The 23,424-nt window shown below is 49.7% G+C and overlaps 1 protein-coding gene across 1 annotated transcript; it reads right to left on the reverse strand.

Annotated features, from left to right (window-relative positions):
- Positions 1–1,916: 1,916 nt before the first annotated feature.
- SLC17A9 (solute carrier family 17 member 9) lies at positions 1,917–21,022 on the reverse strand. Its single transcript, XM_026862041.1, has 13 exons — positions 20,979–21,022; positions 13,972–14,169; positions 12,261–12,400; positions 11,507–11,606; positions 10,575–10,705; positions 9,696–9,792; positions 8,736–8,832; positions 6,602–6,689; positions 6,277–6,311; positions 5,589–5,704; positions 5,094–5,149; positions 4,755–4,784; positions 1,917–4,642 (listed from the first exon to the last, which is right to left on the reverse strand). The coding sequence occupies exons 1-13, from the start codon at positions 21,005–21,007 to the stop codon at positions 4,479–4,481; spliced, it is 1,281 nt and encodes a 426-aa protein (XP_026717842.1). The 5' UTR covers positions 21,008–21,022; the 3' UTR covers positions 1,917–4,478.
- Between the last annotated feature and the right edge of the window lie 2,402 nt (positions 21,023–23,424).

Here is a 23,424-nt window from a genome sequence, read left to right on the forward strand (position 1 = left end):
AGGGAAGAAAAAAAGAGAGAGCACTTAAAGCTGCTGGCAGGAGCGTGATGCAACTCCCTGCCATTGCCCCCCCACCCCACCATCACCCCCATGTTTAATTACAAGCAGTCAAACTGTAAAGACCTTAATGGACATCTTAATTATTGCATTAAAGTTTGAAATGGAAAATTCCTCATTATGTGCCACGCAGTAGGTCACGGCTGCAATAAATGGTGATATTTTGCTTGTTACGGTGCGGGGTGCCCTTTGCAGAACGGAGGTGTCTTTGGGGCATGTCCCCGCCCCAGGGAGCTGGCAGGTTGATGTTAGAGCAGGTCTCCGCTGTGAGAGCATCTGCTTGTGCTTTCAAGACGAAAAGTAGCAGCGAGAAGCGCTCCTTGCTATTTCTTTTCTCCTCCAAATAGTGCTATTCTTCTCCTGTGTTTTGCTTTCCATCTGCTCGAATGTGTTTATTGATTTAGTGTTATGCAAACTGCAATAAACCAGTATCCTTCCAATGCTCTAGAGCCAGCTATTGAATACGTCCCAAAGAATTTAAATGCAAACCGACCCATCAGTTCCAGCCCAGAGCAGCAACACAACGTACCTGTGATTAATCAGCCTTTAAGCCCAGTCCCTTTCACACCGTCCCCATCGCTGAGTTTTGGGGGCAGGCTGGATAGCTGGGAGCCAGCCCTTCAGGCAGGGCAGCCCTGGGACCCACACAATAACGTGGCAGAGCTCGATCTTTTCTCTCAGGCTTTACCCAGCTGCAGGATAGCGGGAAGAAGACCAGGGCAGGGTTTAAGGTGGGTCTGTGGCTTCTTAAGAGCTTTTCGGGTCAAAAGAGCTCAAGCGTGTATGTCAGAGGTTGTCTGTTCCTTTGCAAGAGGAGCAAAAGGACAGAAGATGAGGGCAACTTGCATTCTGCTAAATTACCTTCAGCATCATTTTCATACCACAAAGTTCCATGTTCCTTTTTTTTTTTTTTCTGAACATATTGAGGAGCAAATTAGTGGACTCTGCAATCCTTAAAGATGTTTTTCTTGATTACACTCCCCTACAGATGAGGTTTAAAAATTCCTTCAGTGGTTATTTCTCCTTTTAAAATGTACTCCCAAACTTTTCCTCCCGCCCCACCCCTACTCACTGTACAATCGCCAAATGAAAAGGGAAAGCAGATGCCGGGACAGCAGGTCCTGGGGCTGCCCAGTGCAGGCTCCGGCGGTGACACCCACCAGCCAGGGCTGCTCCACGCTGGGGCCTGGGCTCTGCTCACTGCCCCGCTGTGCCAGCTGTGCCAGCCAAACCATCCGCACCAGCCATAGGACTTGTGCCAGCTGTGCCAGCTGTGCCAGCCAAACCATCCGCACCAGCCACAGTACCTGTGCCAGCTGTGCCAGCTGTGCCAGGCTCTGCAGCTCTCGGCCGGCCCGGAGCTGCCACATCCCAAATCTAACAGCTCCCTCTGTTGGCATCTGCTCGAACCTATCAGCGAGGATGCGAAAAAGTTGACAATGTTTGTGTTTTGTCCCTTTCAGCCCAATCCCCAGGCGGAAGGCGATCTGTCTGCGGGGGTCTCTCCCACCTGACCCAAGACCTGCTTTGCTTGTGTTCTTACTCTAACTGATACTGGACCATGTCTCCTGATGCTGGACTGACCACAGCTCTGCTTTTCAGTCACTTTTCCAAAACAAGTGGGAAGATGTAGCTGATGCACTCTGAGGTCCAACACACGAGCACACACAAGGTTGCTGTGAGAATCTCCAGCACAGCCTCTCTGCCCTCTCACCACCCCTAAGGAGTCAGTCACACTAAATATACTCAAGCTCTGCCCGTCCTTTATTGATCAGGAAAACGAGCACCTCTGCATTCCAAGGAAAATCAGACAGTGTGCAAATGGTTCGCTGCCTTTATTTTTTTTTAGGTCTTTCCGTAAGAAAAAACTCTCAGACAGCAAGCTTTGGCAAGGCTGCTTAAACAAACAAAAAACTAAACAATAGTACAGCTATGTAAAACGGTTTCAATACTTCACCAAGAGGTAAGAACATAATGAAACCTAAGCCTCAAATGTACTTCAAATATTTAATTTAGCCAGTTTACAGAGATGGATAATCCGGACAGCCCACCAAAGTGTTAGCTGGATTACAAAGGCACAGCCAGCGACGCTGACTTTCCTTTGAAGACCTTAGTTCCAAATTTCCCAGCTTGCAGAGCCAAGGGGTGGCCAAGCTGCCTTGCTTCCAACGTGAGTGGCTTAAACTCATCAACTCTTCCACAAGAAACGGTGCAACCAGCAAAGAGAACCAGAACTCACTCCTTGTGCTCCTGATCTGCAATACTGAACCGCAGGGGAAGATGTTAAAAGAAAACCATCACCTTTTTTTTTTCTTACGTTGCTATAGAAAAGGCCGTGCAAACAATCTGCTCAGGCTGGATGAGGGATGAGGCTGGCAGAGATGTCTGCATGGCCTCGGGCCTCTTTGGCAAGCCTGGTTTGCATTTCTCTGTGTGCCTTCCCCATTTTACCCGCTGATTTTAAGAGGCTTCCCAGCAGCGTTTGTGTGTCCTGGCTCTGCAGCACTGCAGCACCCCAGATCCAGGGTTGTACCTCTGGTAGCAACCAGGCTGTTGGAGAAAAAGCACAGAAGGAGAAAAAAAAAACAAAACAAAACAACTTTCTTATCTCTCTGGCTCCCTATCAGACCACACTGATCCTATATTCTCTTTCAAATTCATCAGGCAGTTGTATCTTTATCTCTTAATACCCCCAATAAGTAGCTCAGCTTAGCTCAGTGGCACCCATTAGTGTGGCTGCAATTAAAAGGCTGTCAGTATTTTCACTATAAACCCAGCTATTCAGAAGCTTAACATGGCTCTAAGGTATCTTCCAAGAAGAAATTTGGCCAAAACCAAAGGAGAAACAAGGTAAATTTTTTTTTTTTTTTTTTTTAAGTCAATGAATCTGAACCTACAGCATTCCTGCACGGAGAGGTCCCTTAGGGAATCTGCTCCCAAATCTCAGCTGAAGTTTTCTGGTAAGCACTAGAGAAATCAAAAAGATCCTTTCAGGCTGCAAGCAAGGGGTGGGAGGAAAAGCAATGAACTGCTTTAATATGAAATGCCACGTTTAACAAAACCAGAAACTGTGGGCTGGTAAATCCTTCCCTTCCGGAAATACTGTGGGTTTTGGTGGGAGTACCACTCAAAATAAGCATGCAGAATCAGGCCTCAAGTCCATCAAATATAGAATTTGGTACTTAAATTTAAAAATATTTATAAATAACTTAAGACATTCAGGCTCAGAGGCGTGTACAGCCAAGTATTTCCCTCTGACACGGGGAACCACAGGGATCCACATCCAGTCCTACGGAGCCCCGAGGCAGAAATTTGCTTTACGCTTAAGGTAGAAACAAAACCTGCCCGTTGCAGGCTCTTAGGAAAGTCTCCAATGCCCGCTGAGAGGGACACGTCTAATCAAGGAGAAAGCATTTGGGAGTACAGATCCATAGCACAGGGCATGACCTGCTCTTCCCATACCTTCCCAGCATATGGCAGAGCAGCCCCCGGGGGTTCCTCGGCTGCACCCGCGCTGCAAGGTGAGCCCAGGCAAGCCTGGCCATGGGTGCCTGCAGCTCTCCTCTGCTCTCACGCTGGAGGTGGTCTGCCTTGGCTCAGGGCTGGAGCGAAGCGACCCTGGAGAGGAGGGAGCCCTTGAGCTCTGCCCTTGAGCAAAGCTGGGCTCAGCTGGTTTGAGCGTTCAGCGCTGCAGGCTCCCGGCTCAGCTCAAGCTCAGCTCAAGCATGCTGAAGGCAGTATTGATGCAGCCTCATGCCCCTGGGACCACAGCAGACACCCAGCCAGAAGACTTCCCCGGCAGGGAAGCCCTGAATTCATCTCACAACCCATTCTCCTGTACACCTGGCTTGTCCCTGTCGAGCAGACTGCAAAATGAAGGCACGCGAGGGAGGGTTAAGGTCAGAGGTACATTCGTTCAGATTATTCCTTTCATGTAGTTCAGAGGACACGTGTCGCATGGCAGCCCAAGAGCCGGCCACCCTCCCTGAGGTCACAGGGTGGCGGAGCATGGAGGGACCTGCTCCTGGCACAGTGGGGCAGCTCCCCTCAGAGTGACTGCTCCAGGACACGCCATGCAAACCACAGCAGCCTTCGGGGACCAGCCGGGTGAGCTGCTTTGGCCACGTGGATAACTGTCCACTAGACACAGACTGGGGCAAACTGGTCACACGGGCCGTATCCTCACTGGAGATGTTGAGCTGGATGGCTCTGCAGGCCATCAGCTATGCCCTGAGCAAAAAGTGAACTCTAAATTTCTTTTGTCCCATGGGTTTCAAACAGACCCATTATGTACTTGGTCTCAGTATATCTTTTTTTTTCCTGTTAAACACCTCAAAAAAAAAAAGTTCTTTGGCACTTGTGCGACAGTGACACATAGACATGACACTCTCCTGTCCTTCAGCTGCTTGCTGGACTCATCTCTAGAGGTCCATATATGCCGAGTCTGTGTCCACCCTCTGGGCCTCTCCAAACATGAGGAATGCACAGAGGCCAATGCTGTTAACAGCAGCCACCAGGTTAAAAACAGAAATCCAGGAGCCAGTCGTTTCGATCAGGTAGCCGGCCAAGTACACACAAATGACACCTGGGGCAGGAGAGAAGAGAAGAGAGAAATGCAGAGGCTCTGGGGCCGGATCCTGCCCACCCACGAGGAGAGGACTCCCCAGGAAAGGTTGAGCTGCAGGAAGCTACTTTACCTAGGAGGGCTCCACCTGTATTCCCAACACCTGTAAAGAAAGAGAAGGAATTGTCTGTTAGAAACCCAGAGCAATGCCTTGCTGATGGCTGCGACACCTGCCACTCATCCTCGTCCCCACCCTTGGGGCAGGTAAGAAGCATCTGGCAGATTGAGAGGCAGGTTGGTGCTGTTACCCACCCCCAGCAGTGGCAGGTACATCCCAGGGGGAAGCTGAGGCTGCAAATACGGAGTAGACGTTGCACAGAGCTACTCCTGCTCAAACCTTAGTGCTGATGACCGTGTCCCCTCCCGTACGTGCCACCTTCCCAGCACAGCCAAAACCCCACGGAATCCTTACCGAACAGTAAGCCAGCACATGAGGGGGCCAGATCCTGTACGTTTACTGAAATGCCACTAGTGAGAAACAGAGAGGAGAAAATGGCAGTTTTCATGGAGCACAAACTGCCTTTTCATCATTTACACAGAGTTTAGTTCATCAAACAAAAGGAAGGGATCCTGGACAGTAAGCACTGGCAGGAGAAAGGAGGAAAGAGGCTGAGAGTGAAGCAGCACAGGAGAGTACCAGAAGGAAAAGAATTCATCTCAAAATGCAATTCCCCTCCTGCTTCATGTCCCTGATAACTGCTGGTCCAAGCCCTTCCCCACGCTAGAGGCTTGCTGGATCATTCCCAACCCCTAAACTCCACTGGCCTCGCACGGACCAACACACGATGCTCAGGCAAGGCTCTTGCTCTGACAGTCGTGAGGGAGGAAGACTCCTCCTGGACCCTGAAGTGGCAAGTGAGGGGCAAGAGCTAAGGCCCACAGCTACTGTCGTTATCACCCTCGTTACCTGTGGTTAAAGGTCTGAAGTCCAACAGAGGCAGAAGCAAACACTATCGCCTTGCAGAAACTGGAGGTCTGGCCCAGGCACAAGGCAAAAATGCTTGAGACGCCCGAGCCGATGACCTGGAAGAAAGGGAAAATTAAACACCACAGCACATTTTATGTAAGGAAGAAAGCAACTCCCGTCATGGACAAACTGTTCCCTTTTACAATGGCAAGGGCTCATGTGCACCAGGTGCTTCTCAAGCCTTTTTTTTTCCCCTGGTGTCTTGCCTTTTGGTGTCGGAGGTCTGTCCGGAGGCATGTGATGCTGCGGAACAGAAAGAATATACTGTGCTCTCACCTGGCAGGTTTTTTTTCTGTTCACCCTCGTGTCACTATTTCCTCAGTATCTAAGGGGTCATTTCGAGTGACAGCGTGTGGTTGGCCTTTGCCTATGAAACAAAACCCCTTGGGAGCATCACAAACCTCTGTGCTCAATGTTGGTGTTGGTCCATGCTCTGTTCCCCAGTCAGGGTTTTCCTCTGGGTTTAATTTCCCATCCACACTGACCACCAGTCTATGTGCAAAGCTACAAACCCTTTCCTCTTCCCACCTCTAACCACCAACCCAGCTCCATACCAGGTCTAATCTGCCATGCAAGCAGAGCTCAGCAGGTAGCTCCAGTGTCACTCCTGTGGCTTCAGCTCTCTTACCTGCATGAATTTACGAATGGTGATGGTTTTGTACCCTTGAAAAGAAAGAAGAGTTGCAGTTAAGCACAGCTCACCAGGTCTCCTTGCTCAGACGATAGCCAGATTTCATCTCCAGGTGGATATTGTGGCTGAGATCAAAGGCAGTCCCAAACACATGGATGGGATTTAGACCCTGGAGTATTTACCCTGCTTTTGTATCAGAACCTCACACTGTCTGTTTGCTGGGTTGTCTTTTCCCTGCCAGCAAGCTTACCTCCTCCCACCCAGGTCCTCCTTCCACATCACATAAATTAAGGAGCTGAGGAAAAGCCAAAAGAGCTCTTACCCTGGTTGATTAAATGATCAGACAGAAATCCACTGAACAAGCTTGTAGGAATTGCAACCAGCCAAGGGACTACGTTAAACACCCAACCCTGAAAGGGAGCAAAAATGCTGTCAGAACTGAGTTTGTTTGCAAATATTTTATTTGATAGTCGGTGATATCTGTCGAAAGGGGAAAAAAAAATAAAATCAAGTGATCAGGGCTTCTCAAATGATCTCTACTCCCTTGGCACACCAAGCTCTCAGCTACACTCTGTAGAGTGGCATCACGGGGCTGTAGCATTTCTAGGTTTGTTGTCTTTCCTTCTGCCCCGGTGACCCTGCAGCCAGGGGAGAGGCAGAAAACTCTGTCTGCTCTGGGAAAGAGGGATTAAACGTGGCAAAGTTTACTGTTCGGCAAGGTGAGGTGGCAGGAAGCCCTGGAAAGCAAGCGGCAGATTTTACTCTGCCCTGTGGGGTCATCAGTAAAGCTGCCGGCAACATTTCCGACATCAGCTTCAACCTCATTAGCAGCGTTACTGGGAAGCTGAGGGAACATAGCTGGATTTTCTAATGCCAGGATTAGGTAACATTACGGGTAGCAAACATACTTTGGCCTATTTTCAATTAAGCGAGCTTGCTCCAGTTGTAATCACAGATGATTACTGGTCATCTGGATTACAGCTGCTCAGAGGCATTTCGGTGCCCAGATCCCACGAGGAGCTGAAATCAGTGCGGGCTGAGCTGGGCTTCATCTCAGCTGGTTGAACCTACTCACCCGTCCATCGTGCCCCACATCTCCCCCTTCGCTCAGAGCCTGTTACCCCACGGAGGAATCCCTCCCTTCCTCGCCAGGCTTCAGGATGCACCGGAGGGCTGAATAATCTTGGTTTTGAATAATCCTGTTTCAGCTGCTCCTGGAAATGGTACCAGGGTCCATCTACATCTTTCAGTGCTTTGAAACTCTGGGTCTTGGTCATTTTTGAATGTGTTACCCCACAGGGCTTGCGGGGGGATATCTCTGGTGTCTGTTAAGCCCAGCTGGGGCTGCTCAGCCAGTCAATCCTGACACACGGAGCCAGCCTGGGCTCAGCCCTACAGCCCATCACCCTGACCTGCCTGAGCTAAAACCCTCCACCACCTCCAGCCAGGTGGGCTGCAGGCAGCTGCTTCGGCAGCGGTGAAGGCAGGTCACCTGCAGAAAGGGACTGTGACCAGTAGGTGACATAAGTTTCCCACATTAAGGATTATCATCCATCCTTTAAAATCAAGCATCCTCCAGCCCCGTTTTATTAAAATGTATGAAGCGATTATCAGACGCAGGGATGCTATATAGAGCATCTTACATAAGGGCACCGTGATATAATGCTTAACAGATGGTAAATTACTGCTGCGCAAGCACGTTACTCGAGGTGCACAGATCTTGTCACAACAATATGTTTGCTGGTTTAATACATGGTTTTAATATAAATATCTAGTATGCCATAAAGCACCTTACACACGTAATATGAAAAGGCATTTGTTAAGCAGCTCTAGAAATCATAAAAACCCAACAGAGCCATTGTGGGAAAGATTGTCTGAGTTTCTGAGAAGAAGATCAAAATGCCAGCTCTCAGCCCAGGTGAGTATTGCATAGGTTTCGGAAAAAATGGGAACATCATTTGTGCTGAGGAGAGGGAAGCTTTTATAGTCTTTTTGGAGATGTTATTAATGGCAATTATCATTTTTGCAGGCAGGTCTGAGCTATATAATGTCAGTACAGTTAAAAACCCCATGAAAACCCAGGAGTGAATGGTGGGCATTTGCAACAGCATAATGCCATTTTAAAACCATCCACAGAAGAAAAGCAGTCTAAAACCCAAACGCAACCTCTCTTCCCTGCCTGGAAGGTGCCCCAGCTCTGCCTCCCTTCAGCATCCCTAAACAAGCAACTAGAAACCAGCCTCTGCCTACCTGGAGGGAAGATGCTTGCCTCTCCAGAGGGGGAAAACGGCTCCTCACCCCGCAGGGAAACCTCCCACCTCCTCCTGCCTCCCAGCCTGCTCTCATCAAACCACTCTGCCATCATCTTCCTCCCCAACCAACCTGTTTTGGCAGGTACCCAGCACGACCTCATCTGCACAGAGACCAGCAATGCCTGTGCCTCAGAGCCAACTTACCTTTGACTCGGGGAAAGTTTCCTTAAAGAAAGTTGGCAGCCAGGAGAGAAGAGTGAAAAATGTGCTGGCTGTAGAAAGCTGAGCGATGATGACAGCCCTGAAAATACACAGTGGAGAGGAAATAATCAGGAGTGACAGGTCACACTGGGTGGGAAACAGGCACTTGAGCAACTTAATATTTCAGTTCCTGGTCTACAAATAAATCCCTCCCAGCGCTGCAATTGTTTTCTGAGACCTTTTTTTTCATCGATAACTACTGCTTTTGGCTTCCCACTGGCAATACCACTCCTTCCTCGCTGCCCTCATCGCACAGCGCCCGGGAGGGGCCTGACGTCAGCCCCTGGGTTCGGGAGAGGTTAACTGCAGCAGCAATTGTGTGAGGGCATCTCCCACCAGTCCCTTCCAGCGCCGCAAGAGCTGTCCTGCTCCAAGAGACCTTGTTTAGGGTTTTCTAGGGATTTGCTATCAGCAGATTTGCCCGGTAACACTTGGGAACGTGCTTGGATGACCTTCAGTACCAAATGCAGCATCTCAGAGAAAAAATGGCTATTAAAAAGGTGTTTGGCCAGCAGTGAGAACACAGCCCGTGCCACCCAGTGCCCCTGAGCTGCACTCCTTGGGAGCCCATTACAAGCAGCATTTCTAACAAGACCGGTGGAGAATATCACTCCAGAGGAGCACACGACCCATCCAGGGCACAGCCTGCAAAGAAGAAAAGATTTGCCAGTAACATTCGAGCCTGACGTTCATCCGGACAGAACATAAACCGCCTTTTGTCACGCTTACCTGTACAGTTCTTTATTTATACAGAAGGGATTAGAAAACCTGGTAAAATTTCCCAATAAATAAATGGATGAAATACACACAGCGGAAGAAATAAGCCCAGGGAGGTGAAAAGCCCTTGGAAGGAGGGTGCTTCTCCCAGCCCTGCCGACCCTCGAGGCCACTGCAGCTGCCTACCATATCGGTGCCTTCTTAAACAGCTGCTTCCAGGGAACTTTGCTCTGCTTGGATATCGAGAGGCCTCTCATTAAATAGTCTATGGGGATGATGAGTTCTGCGGGGGAGAAAACATACAAAGAAAAGTGAAGCTGGAGGGAGCCCTGGGAGACCACTATACAACTACCTTAATCTCCTTCTAACTCTGAGTTTTGACTATACCACCATTGAATGCTCATGAAAACACCTTCTACTGTTGACCAAAATTTTTCCACTGCATCCACACAGTTCGCCATCCAGCTACCTGCAACCACTTGTCATATCTCTTGTTATAATTAAACAAAAACCCCTTAGGCAGGGACCAGGTTTGGGTTTTGTGCAGCTCCAGGCACATGCCTGGCTCCTACATATCACGCTCGCACTAACAATGCTGTAGCCAGGTGTAATGGTTTCCCCATGTATGGAATTACTCCCGGACTGTTATTTGGGAAGAGATATTCTGGATTAACTGGTTTTTAAAAGCTCTATGTATGGATGCTCTTAGTTTGGAATATCTTGCCCTGCTTTAGCTTAATCCACTTTGAAGATCATGCTCTGTTTGGTGTTTTCACTGGTGCTTAAGAGTACTGAGGAGTCAGATCAGGCTTTCAACAGCAATATAATCCAGTGTGGGACTTGAAAAGCAGCAGCGCAACAGCTCAAAACCTTGTTTCTGGGTTTAGCATCTTGGGTGAGACATAGCGTGTATCATAGAAGACATCTGAGTAAAAGGTCTTTGTGTAAAACCAGGCACGAGCTTAGAAACACAGAGGATTTGCAGAAAATAACAGAGAGGCACCACCCGGGTCCCACAGGCCCCGCAGTGCTGGAAGCCTGAGGGATGTGGGTGCCTGGACCTACCTTTCTCACTCAGGAGGTACTTGCAGGTGCAGTAAACCCAGAGCAAAGTGAGCAAACCAGAGAAGTAGAAAACGCTCTCCCAGCCGTACCAGTCGAGGAGGAGAGAACCTGCACCACCAATCACCAGCGTCCTGCAAGGGAAACCACACTGGGATTTCCAGTCTGGCTGGGAGCACTGGGGCTGCACGCATCAATGGGAGATGCTTCTTAGGGTGGACGCTGCGGGTCACTAAATGCACTTAAAATAGTCATCAGTCACTGCCTGCGCAGGCACTGCCCACCTGCCCAGTCACCCCGTGGCTCTGCAACCTGCCCTGTTCCCTGCGTGGCACCTGGGGATCCTCAGCCAGGCAGGAGAAACCACTAAGGGACCTCACGCCCATCTGCCCCACACTGAAAGATGCTCGTCAGGGAAAGAAAATGAGGCTGCGGGTGTGCAGAAGGCATCTCAGAGAATGTATTAATCAGCAAAAGAAATGAGGACACCGGAAAACTAAGTGATTAAGCACAGTTACATTTCTACACGGCTTTTATGCGACCTTTCCATATAGAAAGGAAATTCTCATGGAGATTAGCAGAATTGGGCAAGTTATATTACCCCCATCTATCAGAGAGGACGGGTGAGCAGTCCTGGGCTGACCCTTGCTCTTCCTAATCAATTAGGCTGTTTCCCATAGTAATTAAATGTTGCAAGACACTTTTCAGAGTCTGGCATGAAAATAAAGGGGAAAAAAAAACCAAAAACAACATAAATCCTTGACATGCACGACAGCAACTGCCTGAGGCTTCCTCAGCTGCAGCCGCTATCCTCAAGGACCCAGGAATCCACATGTACTTTGGGCTGAGAGTTTTGCCTCTAACTATTTAATGGCATTTCATCACATACGATGTCCGGAGACTGTCACTTGCTGCTCGAATCCTTTTCAACTTACCCAAACTGCGAGCCAGTCCCCACTGTGCTGTAAGTGAAGGCTCGCTCGCTCTCCCGGACCTTCTGGGACAGCAGGCTGGCCAGGGATGGGAAATACACCCCTGTGGGCAAGAGCAGCAAGGCAGGGAGCAGTCAGGCTCCTGTGCCCTCGGGAGCAAATCAAAATCAAATTTAAAAAGTCCAGCAGGAGCTAAACACCAAGACAAAGCAACAAAACCTTTGGTGAATTCAAAGCGGGGATATGAAATAAAGGAAGTGAATCCGTCACCACGAAGGGTTGGCTCGCGCCTTCTCCATAATCCCATTTCACCATCGGTGCTGCTATTGTACATCCATCAGTGCCAGTGTGCTTAGCCCAACGGTTCCCCGGTGCTGCGGCTCAGCAAGAGGGAGGGAAAATCATCCCAAATTATCCAAAAGTTTTTGGGAAGGGACGATTTTCCCCAAGTGCTTTGAAGAGTTGTAAAACGTGGAAAATCAAAGACCAGCGACAGTTTCAGAAGCCAGCAGCCCCTGTCTGGCAGAGAGATTTCTACAGGGGAATGATTTGTCAGCGACTTTCTTTAGAAAAGTCACTTTTTTTTTTCCCCGTGGAAGGCAGTTTTGAGGCAGAGGGTTGCTCGAACACGCAAGAGAAGGGTTCATGCACTGCAAACCATATGACTTGCACCTGAATTTACTGCACACAAGCCCCCCTGGAAGGAAGCCCCTGGGCAGACAGACACACAGACACGTGCTCGGGACAGGGGCCTCACCTTGCAGCAACCCCATGAGGAACCTGGAGGAGGCCATAAAAACGAGATGGGCAGAAGTGACGTGGGTGAGCAGCGGGGTGAGGACCGTGAGGAACCCCCAGGCTGATGCTGAGAGGAGGAGGACTTTCTCACCTCCTATTCTGGAAGACAGAAAACACATTATCAGGAACAAGGGGAGGGCAAAAGGGCAAAGTCCTCCAGTCAAGACTCAAGTGTCCTTCCCAGTTTAGCCTGTTTTTAAGAGCGACCTTTCAGACAAACCTGTTCTTCTCTGACAAATATCTTTAGCCCTCTGGGGAGTAGCTCTGACCCCCTCCCTTCCCACCTCCTGCTGCCCTGGAGCTGGCAGTGAGCAGCTGGCCACTGGCATCGCTCTCACGGGGACAGTGGCCACCAGCACTGCCCATCCAGCCGTGAGGCACCACCACAGCGATGCACCCCAGTTTCTGACAGAGGGGAAGCCCAAGCTGCTCTCCCCATTCTGCTTTTAACCAGTGACAGTGTTTCCTCTTCCATCTGCTCTTCTGCAACAGCTCTGCCTGTTAACGTTTGGATTTTTGCAGGCGTTTGCTTGCAAACTATTAAGGAACATAATTAAATAGCGTAGTGCACTGCATGGATAATGTACTCCTTCCAGGCATGTGCTCCCCTCAAAAGATTTCATAGGAAAGCCCTCCTCACTAAGAACAGGGTGGCTGGGGAAAGGAAATTGAGCAGGTAATTACTCAGATCTTTCCTTAGAGCTAGCTGGGGAAGTTGTTTTTTAATTGATATGATAAAATGGAGACACTTGGGGTTTTCCAAACATGATGGAAACTGATGGGGCCTTGCTTGTGAAAAGACTGCATGAGAATACAGGGTGGAAAAAACGCGGAGGTGCTGAACTGAAAACAAAGATAGACTATGCAGATCAGATAGAAAAAAGCTGTATTCCTTGCAAAATGGAAATTATTTTCTTCTTGTGGTTAGTGATTGCAGCTATAAATCCTTCCAAAGGGCTGTCCGGCACTGCTGGGAATAAACTGTTAACGGCCAAGTAACACTCCTGGTGAGCAGGAGCTATGAACTCTGCAAAGCATATCAGCATTTATCACTTTTCTGAAATAAAGTCTGCTTTACACCCACTATTTCTTTAATCGGCTTAACATGTAAGCTTGTGAGTTTGCTTTTTTTATTCCAATTACTGAACCAGTGCTAAAAACAACCTCCATCAGAAAAAATTATGCTGGTATAAAATTACTCTTCACTGTTTCCAGGTGAAAAAAAAAAAACCCTAAGTTGGTCTCAGTGTCCATTAACATGACTGTAGTTCTCTCCTGGCTGCTCTGCAGGATCTGTCCCGGCAGTAATGACTGTGCAGACAGTCCCTGTGTTTGCTGGGGATTTTGCTCGTGCAAGTTCCTTCAGCGAAACTGCCCCATAAGCACAGCAGCAGTTTCTAGACCCAGGAATCTACATGGACAGCCCAAACTTTCTGAATCGGAACGACAGACCCTGCGTGAGGCAGATGGAGAGACCTCAACTGCTTCTAGAGCAACCTCCAGCGCTCCATAAAGCTTCTCCCCAAGGACACGCTTCACCCTTCCACCCCATCACTGTCCCAGGGTGAAACTTGGCACAGCCACCGTCAAAACTGGCACCGAGAGGTCAAAACCAAGCTGAGTGTCATTAAAAACGCCCGAGTGGAGGAAAATATAATTATTTCCAGTACTTATCACTGATATGCCCTCCGATAATCTGTGTCAAGCAGTAGCCCCAGAAGAAGCTGCTGAGCACTATGCCGGACTGCTTCTTGTCCCAGCTGAAGTGGGTGCTCAGGGCGACGGCGCAGATGGGCACGGTGACGCGGGCGCAGTACAGCAGGCACGTCCCCAGCAGCAACATCACCGTCCAGATGCGGGACTCGGGCCTGCGAGGATGGAGAGGACACATGGGGACAGGGCACACAGAAGGGTCTGCCTGGTAGGTCCCTGCACAGCGAGGATTTACAGGTCAGACTGGTTTGCTTGCGAGCTGAAGTCTGTCTTGATAAAGGTCAGCGCAATCCCCCCGCGGCACAGTGGTTCTGACACGGAGCGGGGCTTTTATGGATGATGCCAACTTTCATCCCAGACACTATTTGACCCCAGCAGCGAAATAATGTCTGCAAGGTGGAACAGGCTGCTGAGGCACTGCTGACTGTGGATGGAGGGAAAGGTGGAGGGAAGCCTGGTCGGTTTGCTTTTCCCCCAAACAAAATCTTTAGAAACTGTTCTCTAAAAGATAAGGATAACAAAGGAAAGGTCAGTGCATGAGGTTAGAAGCATTTACTTGAGACACACCATCTTGGTAGCAAACATTTGGCATTCCTACCCGTTCCCCAAGGGAGGTGGTGTGTGGTTTATCCTTCCGAAATAAGAGGGAGATGGAGGAATCCTTAGGGAGAAACAAGATATGATGTGGCTGAATATCCCAGAGAGAGGAGCAAGATAATCCAGCCTGGCCTGATAAGAAGTTTAAGATAATATGAGTAACAATACGTTAACAGAATATATGCTTTGGTACATGAGGGCTCAGCCCCAAGAAAAGTGCTCCTGCAGAAGACACAGGCTGGAAATCAGCGGGAAGGCAACTTTGTCCTGCTCTCAGTCAGCGATGTGCTTCTGGAGCACAGACCCACGTTTTGCTGCAAACTGCATCAGGCCCCAGGCGCAGGTGAACAACTCTGCCCTCCCACAGCCCCGCTAACGTCAACCTGGGTCCCCCTTTGCCTGCAAATTACAGAGTTAAAAGCTTAGTAAGAACACCCACTATTTGTATTATTTGTATCTTGGTTATTTTTACGCCCAGAGGCCAGGGCACAAAGCACTGAGCAAACAGACTCTCTCTGCTCCAGAGATGACTGGGGAATGCACCGTACCAGGGCATTAACCTCTGTGCTTTCCACCCTGCTAAACATCTCTGCACGGGAAACGACCTGGGTCACCCTTTATATCGAACTGAGCATTTATTTCTCTGCACTGGAATTATGATAAATGTAGGTTAACGCCGCAGAGCACAAAACCATTTATAAATGTGTCAACTGGTCCGTCACAGAGGGAGGTGAAGGAACAATGAAAAGTGAGGAACACCGGGCAGCTGTGCCCGCTGGAGGTGAATTTATTGCTGTTTCCCAACGAGGCAGATAAGCAGATCAGTGCCAACCCCTGGCAGAAGGAACTGGAGGTGTTTCAGGTGGTGGAACCGTCTTTACGGTGCACACGTACAAACCTACAAAATAACAGAGGAACTAGAAAACCTCACATATCTTTGCTGCAGGGATAACTAACCAAGGGTTGACCTGCCTTAGCCATAACTAGCTGGTAAAGGCTCTCAGAGTCCTTCCTAGTCTTACGCTGAGAGGAAGATATGCCGCAATCTTACTTTGCTTTGCTGCAAAATCAAAGGTGATTTTTTTTTTTTTTTAATCACCTGTCCCAGCCAGCTCTGGCAGCAGCAGCTCCACAAAATTCAGCTTGTACGGCGAAACCAAAGGTCGTGTCCGGGCCAGACCAACCCCAACGGGATGATATGGGCAGGAGTTTTTGGGTATAAATCACCCATCAGAGGCAGAGGGCAGGTGGGGGGTAACTGGGGATGGAAAATGTTCCAGAGAGCCCTCAGAGGGTTGACCCAAGACAATCCAAGATCAGCTGCTTGCAGGTACAAGTGACTAAACCGTGTCTGCCTAACCAGTGCTTCTGCACCCCCAGAAATGGGCTGTTGCCAGTCTGGTGCTGTAATCTCCTGTTTATCCACAGCGGCACAGCCCTGATTAATTTGAGCTATTGAACCTGCAACAATCGAGGTGACCATGTAAAACGCAGCAGCCTGCCATGTGCGTAGGTATTTCCTATTATTTAGAATAGATTTCTAAATTGTGCTTTTCCCCCCAAAGCGAAGGGAAATCTTTATGAGCTTTCACAGAATCACACAGAATCATCCGGGTTGGAAAAGCCCCTGCAGCTCCTCCAGCCCCACCATGACCCTCCCCCTGACCGTTCCCAACTCCCCCAGATCCCTCAGCGCTGGCTCAGCCCGACTCTTCAACCCCTCCAGGGATCCCGGGGACTCCCCCCTGCCCTGGGCAGCCCATTCCAACGCCCAACAGCCCCTTCTGCACAGAAATCCTTCCTCAGAGCCAGCCTGACCCTGCCCTGGGCAGCTTGAGGCCATTCCCTCGGGGCCTGGCGCTGGGGCCTTGGCTCCAGAGACTCATCCCCCCTCTCTGCCCCCTCCTGGCAGGGAGTTGCCGAGGGCCAGGAGGTCTCCCCTCAGCCTCCTCTTCTCCAGACTGAACCCCCCCAGTTCCCCCAGCCGCTCCCCAGCAGACCTGTGCTCCAGACCCTGCCCCAGCTCCGTTGCCCTTCTCTGGCCACGCTCGAGTCACTCAATGGCCTTTTTGGGGTGAGGGGCCCAGAACTGAACCCAGGAATCAAGGTGTGACCTCAGCAGTGCCCAGCCCAGGGCTCAGATCCCTTCCCTGTCCCTGCTGGCCACGCTGGTGCTGATGCAAGCCAGGATGCCGTTGGCCTTTCTCACTCTCTGGAGCAGGGCTGAGCAGTGCCTCTTCTCCTGGCAGTTATTCTGATGAGCACAGCAGCATTTTAAGGGGATATTGGACCGATGGTTCTTCCTTGGCCCTAAACCCTGTACAGCTGTTGTCGTGGCTTAACTCCAACCAGCAACTAAGCACCACGCAGCCGCTTGGGAGTACGGAGGAGAATCAAAAAAAATAGAAACTTGTGGGTTGAGGTAAGAACAGTTTAATAACAAAATTTAAATTAAATATAAAAATAATATTATTAAAGTAGTGGTAATGAAAAGGAATATAATAAAAAAGAGATAAATAAAACCCAAGAAAACCCAAGTGATGCACAATGCAATTGCTCACCGCCCGCTGACTGATGCCCAAGCAGTGATCTGCCCCCCCGCCAGCTCCCCCCAGTTCATATACTGGGCATGACGCTCTACGGTACGGAATAGCCCTTTGGCTAGCTGGGGTCAGCTGTCCTGGACACGCTCCCTCCCACTTCTTGTGCACCCCTTGGCTGGCAGAACACGGGAAACTGAAAAGTCCTTGACTTGGGATAAGCTTAGCAACAATTAAACCATCACTGTTATCAACTTTATTCTCACACTAAACTCAAAACACAGCACTGTACCAGCTACTGGGAAGAGAATTAACTATCCCAGCCAAAACCAGGACAGGCTGTGCAAGAGGTAAGACGGAGAGAAAAAGCCCTGTGCAGCTCAACTAGTCTTTACTCCACTTCTCCTTATAATATTGCTGAGGTCTGTTCCCTTCCGCAGGTGTTTGCCACTAGGAAAAGCAAAGCCCATGAGCAGCGGTGCCGGGCTCGGAGGAAGGTGCAGGTGGGGGGAGCACGCTTTGGTGCTGATGGACTGAACTCCAAACAGCAGCGAGCAGGCTGCAGAGCAGCTCCGGCTCCAGGGCAGAGGGGATGCTGTGAGCTCCCAGCCCTTCTTCTTGCCCCGATGAGGTGGGCAGAGTCACCCAAGCCCCCAGCCCCTGCGCCAGGGACACGTAAGGGGATTTGGGGGTGATGGGGGGGGGGGAAGGCAGCCAGGCTGCAGCAGTGCCGGACTATGCAGGCAACAAGTGTGACCCGCCTGAGCACCGGGCACAAAGCACCGCGTGGCTCCCTGCTAAAGCACGACACCGTTCACAGCCCAGCTCCGACAGCAGTGGGAAGGGGCTGCCAAGCAGAGCCTTCCTCCCAACAAGCCTCCTCCCCAGCTGATGTTTTGACAAAACTCCAGTGCATATTTTTCTCTTGACTTCTGTTCTTTTTCAAAAGCACTAAATAAGTCTCCAGGTATACGACACATTTCTCAGTGCTCTCTTCGGTTACTACTCCATTCTATGCATTTATATTCTTTTCCTATATATTTAAATGCATCGGTAGAGGCTTACGCTCAAAACATGTGGGGAGTATAAAGACAGCTTCAGACTACCACTTGCTCCGTAGGTAGCATATCCAGCTAGGAAAATCCACTCAAATAATATGAGTGTCGAATGTAATCACTAGCTGCCCACACCCACCTGAAAGCACGGCAAGAATTATTTCTCTGCAAGGGCAATGATGTGCTTGCATCAGAGGAAAGAGCTTTGTAAATGCATTTTCTCCTAATTATAGTTATCACAGAGGCTGCCGATGAGTCAATGTTCTGCTCGGCGCAAAACAACAACAGCAAAGGTTACAGGAGAAACCTCGACTAGTACAACGGGAAAAAAATAAAACTCTCCTTCAAATTCTACGGAATAACGACAAATCAAACAATGGCTTTTGTAGGTAACACCAGGCACCAGCGGATTTTACCAGCGTTAACAAATCAAATGGAATGGCTTGCGTGATGAGGGAGGTAGAGATAATCTGTGCTGGAGATAACCAAAGTGAGTCAGAGTAAGGCACATCTAAACTAAGGACGTCACAGCTGTTGGTGTCATCGTGTCACACAGCCAGACCAAGTGTCTCCCCACAACCCTGTGCCAGCCCTGACCGAGCCCTGGCTACATGGAGCAGAAACGTCCTGTGAGAGGGGGGAGCCACCTCCAAACCATCAGCAGGTGAATCCCCAGAGCTTGTCCAGAGCCACCTAACTGACTTACTGGGTGCCATGTGATGGGGGTGGCTCCTGGCAGCCCGGCCTGTGCTCTCCTGACCTGCCACGCCTGTCTGCCTACAAGAAAAGGGCACTGCAGGTGCATCCCCTTCTGCGTATCACCAAGACCTTCTTTACCGAGCAAAGCAGCCATGCAGCTAGAAAACACTTCCTATTTCATAAGCCTCCAGCCACCACCCAGACAGACTATAATTAGCTCAAGCCCTAATGACTCTTCCCGTGTGGCTTTTTGTGTGCCAACAGCTCTGTATTTGAGCAACCCTGCCTGATGTCCCTGGGTTCTCCTCCTCCAGGCACTGGGTGCTCACAGCTTTGCTTCGAAGCATCCAGTGATACCCCAGGACCCCGCTCCCACCAACCAAACGGGTCCCCCATCTAGGGCATGGTGGTTACGATTGATTTTCAAGGATGCCTGAGAGTCCCAAAGGGATAAAACCAAGCCGAGCCATCCCTCAGCAGAAGGAGAGCATAGGGTATCTTTATTTGCAGTCTGTTTTCCTGCTGGAGGAATTTCTCTGGTAGATGCCACAGAGCAAATATTTATTCTACTTTATTTCTCTTGACTTGTCTCCCTCCTTTTCCCAGTCCGCAGGTCTGTCTGTCTGCAGACACTGCAGGTCACTGTTAAAATGGACTTGCTGGAGTTTAGGTTATCAATTAGATTACAGTTTAGTGCCCCCTTCGACCATTGGGTATTTTCAGGTGGCAAGAGAGCTGTGTTAGACAGCAAGACTACGAACAGTCTGTCCCAGCAACAGCTCTTGGCCAAGCCATCTCTGAGGTTTGTGGGTGTTTTCCATAACTGGAATTGGAAGTGGGAGAAGACCTGGGAGCTGCAGCTCCTGCTCTGCATCAAAGCTGCACCATGGCCAAGGTGGGTGCAGGTATCGGTGGTGGGGCATGCCACCCACACCCAGGGCATCTCTACCTCAGCTCTCTTCTGTAAAAAGAGGCTGGAAAGAGCTCTGTGGGAGACACACGGAGGGTACATCAGCTGGAGCCACCTCCAGTGCCCCCCAGCCCGCTCACTCACACCAGGCACGGACATTCACCTGCCCCTGCAAGAACCCCAGAGCAGGATGGGGCTGAGCCCCCGTGGTGGTACCCAGCTCCAGCCACACTGGAAGGCCACCAGACCCAAACCAGGGGCACCCAGCAGCCCAAGCCTGGGGCCACCTCCCAGTACAGGCAGCCAGTGCCTGTGGTGTACCCCCTGCCCACCCCATGCCTGGTCGCCTGCCACACCACAGCCTGGGGACGTCTCCCTCCTCATCACCCATTCCCAGCCCCCTGGGAGCAGCCCCGTTTTGGAAACCTCTTTCCCAGTTTACCTGCCTATAGCTTTAATTTACAGTAGTCTCCAACACAACCACAGCCTGACTGACGTGGTGGCGTAAACACCACAGTCTCGCAGACACTCCTGCGCCAGGAGATAATACCCAGGTAGTTATTTTTAACCTGGTTTAACAGTCCTCTCACTTCTCTCTCTGTTTTTCTCAACAATTTCTCCTTCCCTTGAAAATCTAACATGCTTAGGTTTAGCCAGCCAAACCAAGAGAGAGGTTTGGTTGGTTTTTTTTTTTTTCCCTCCTTCCTCTAGTTGATTTTGTCGTGTTGCAGATCGGCTCCAAGCTAATGATTTGTCGCTGTCAAAAGTAGCTTTGGGGTTTAGAGGAGGTTTTTGTTTTTTTCCAAGCCACTAGCTAACAGCCAACGAGAGCAGCATAGAGGACACAGGGCTTTTTTTTTTTTCCTGGGAAAGCTGCTGGTTTCCTGTCAGCCTCCTGTGCACAAACTCCCTCCGCAGAGCCGCAGATGGCAACAAAGTGGTGTTCAGCAAGCGCGGCTCTGGGTTTATTCCCTCTCTTAATTTCTTGCTTTCGGCAAAAGCAAAGATGAAATTAGATTTCAGCAACTCGTATGAGCTGGAAAAAGTTGTTAAGTCCAGGTGGAGGCGGTGGGAAAATGTAATACTGGAGTGCACGCGTGCTTTGCACACTGATCTAAGGGCATACGTGGTTCAGCCAGCAACAAAACGCGTGTCTTACTTACATTTTCCATGTGAAAAAAGTTCTCAGCATGATTAAAACCAGGGTGAGAAACTTGTACAATAAAAAAATAAAAAAACAACCACCCCCCTCAAAAAAAAAGAAGAAAAGAATGCAACCAACCAAAGCTGCAACATTGTGTTGACAAAAGATCAGGGCACAGGGCTCAGAAAAACAACGTGACCGCTGGCTCCGGGCAAAGAGCACAGTCAGGCGACTGGAGACCAGCTTGTGGCGGTGGTACAACTCCTTTTATCTCTGGAGCTTAAAGAAACGGTTATAGTAATCCCTTGTCTTCAGACGTAGCCAAAGGCTGGGAGATGCAGAGTGATTTCAGGAGTCATTTGCTTCTCGGGACACACCGACTTTTCCATGTTGTATTTCTCTCCTGGAGGCACCATCCAAAATGGGATCCCCATGTCTACTGCTGGACCTGCCTTTGTGTGCAACCTCCAGCAACAGATTTGTCTTCTCAGTGCTTCGGTCTTCCCCCAGTTAAACCAGAGATGCTAAAACACATCTACTGCCCGAGGAGTCCTGCTTTAGCATGTCAAGATCTCCATAAAAAGCTGCTATCTAAATGTCTAGATCTGCTACATAAACACAAGGGCTTTTTCAAGCCCCAAACAGAAATCCCCAAGTGTTGTTCTTGGAAGAGGAGGGGTTGGAAACCTGCAGAAAAGCCACTGGAAAGCTGCAGAAAAGTTGGGGAAAGGCAGCAGGAGAGGCAGGATAAAACATAGGGCAAGAACAGTAGAAGAGGAAGGAAAAGCCAGCTGAAAAAAGGGAGGACAAAATAAGAAGCAGCATGAACAAAGATGGAAAAATAAACCTGCCAAGATAACCGTTTATCTCTCCTTGCACTGACGGTGCAGACAGATCTTGGAAGGCTGCCTGGCATGTCTTTTGTTGGATCATGAAAGGAGAACCCATGTCACTTCCCCCACTTGATAAAACCTTGCCACCATGGCAATAACACATTACTTGGAAATGTTGAGAGCTATTTATCTGCATACGCCATTCAAAAACTGTCCACCAAACTGATCTGAGTCCATCCAACGAGGTATTTTACACAACTTGACCAACCTGCTCGCACAGTCTGGCCCGTTCCCAGCCTCCATCCGTCCTGTTTAGACCATAAAGCCTCTAGAAATCCTCCCCAAACAAGGGCTGCGACCACGCGTGTGTGTCTACACCGAACACCAGGGAGGTGATCTCTGCTTCTGTGAATCAGTGCAATATAGATAACGACCTGATGGGAGTTACGGTTCACGTTAACCGGATTCTTTCAATTACCAGCAGCACTGAAAGATGGTCAGAATCGCTTCAAAATGCACGTGTCTGGATAAATAACTCACCTCTTCTGTTTTGGAGTGTTGTAGATCTTTTGCATTTTTCAAGGAGATTTGGGAAACTGGAGGGTTCATTCTGGCCAAATGTGTTACTTTTTTTTTTTTTTTCCTAGAGGTTTTTTCTTTCTTTTTTTTTTTTTCCCCACGAAAATTTGGTGGGAGAATCTCCCTCTCCCACCACTCCCATTTCACAAAGACTTAGGGAAAAATTAGAAAGGGGAAGACAGAGAGAGGGAATTTTTCCAACTGGTTTTGGGGGAAAAGAAAATTTTAAGCAACTCTAGTGTCAAAGGTCTGCTTTTGAGACGGAGCTCCTGCTCTTGAGATGAGCGTGGCTTTCATTTGACTTCCAAGTCTCTGGCTGCAGGAAAAGTCTCCCTCGGTCAGCAGTTTAAAGCTGGCTACCAGCCTGTGGCCACCGCAGGAAGCGACTGATGATAAATCTCAGCTTCTCCAGCGGTGAATTGCTGCTGGAAGGGGCAATTCCTTGCCCAGGCATTCCAGTGCGTTGGTACCAATGTCACCTGCCCCACGGCACTTCTGAATCAGCATCTCGGGGCGCCTGGGATGGGAGAAGTGGCAGATCCTGGGCTGGATGATGCTGTCGGGGTGGCAGAGGAGCAGCACTGCCCCAGGCACCCCAGCTCCCTCCCTGGTGGGCAGCCTCAGCTGCCAAGACAAGAGCACCCCGCGTTTGCTTACACCCCTGCTGTTAACAGCGGTCAGTTTGGGCTTAATAGTATTTTTAAGTATTTTAATAACTTGAAGAACAGTTCGTGCCATCGAGCTGCTGCCCAGCTAGTTTTCCAGACTTTATCTTAATTAATGACTATCACCAGTACAAACATCCCTGCTGGAACACTTTGATAAGGACCTCATAGTGGTTTCAACGGCATGTTTAAATAACTGACTCCAGGCCAGATATAAACTCAATAGATTTTTTTTTTTCCCCGTGTTTCACAGTAATTCCGTATCATCTCCCTTCCCTCTATCATCTCTGTCGGAGCCCGGAGCGGTGAGACACCGGGGGCTGCGCAGGGCGGTGGGACCGTGTACCCCGGGACCGTCCTGCTGCACCCCCGGGGGCCGCATCGGGTC

Source organism: Athene cunicularia (genome assembly GCF_003259725.1).
Source record: "Athene cunicularia isolate RWA chromosome 20 unlocalized genomic scaffold, athCun1 chr20_part1, whole genome shotgun sequence".
In the NCBI taxonomy this organism is placed as follows: Eukaryota; Metazoa; Chordata; class Aves; order Strigiformes; family Strigidae; genus Athene; species Athene cunicularia.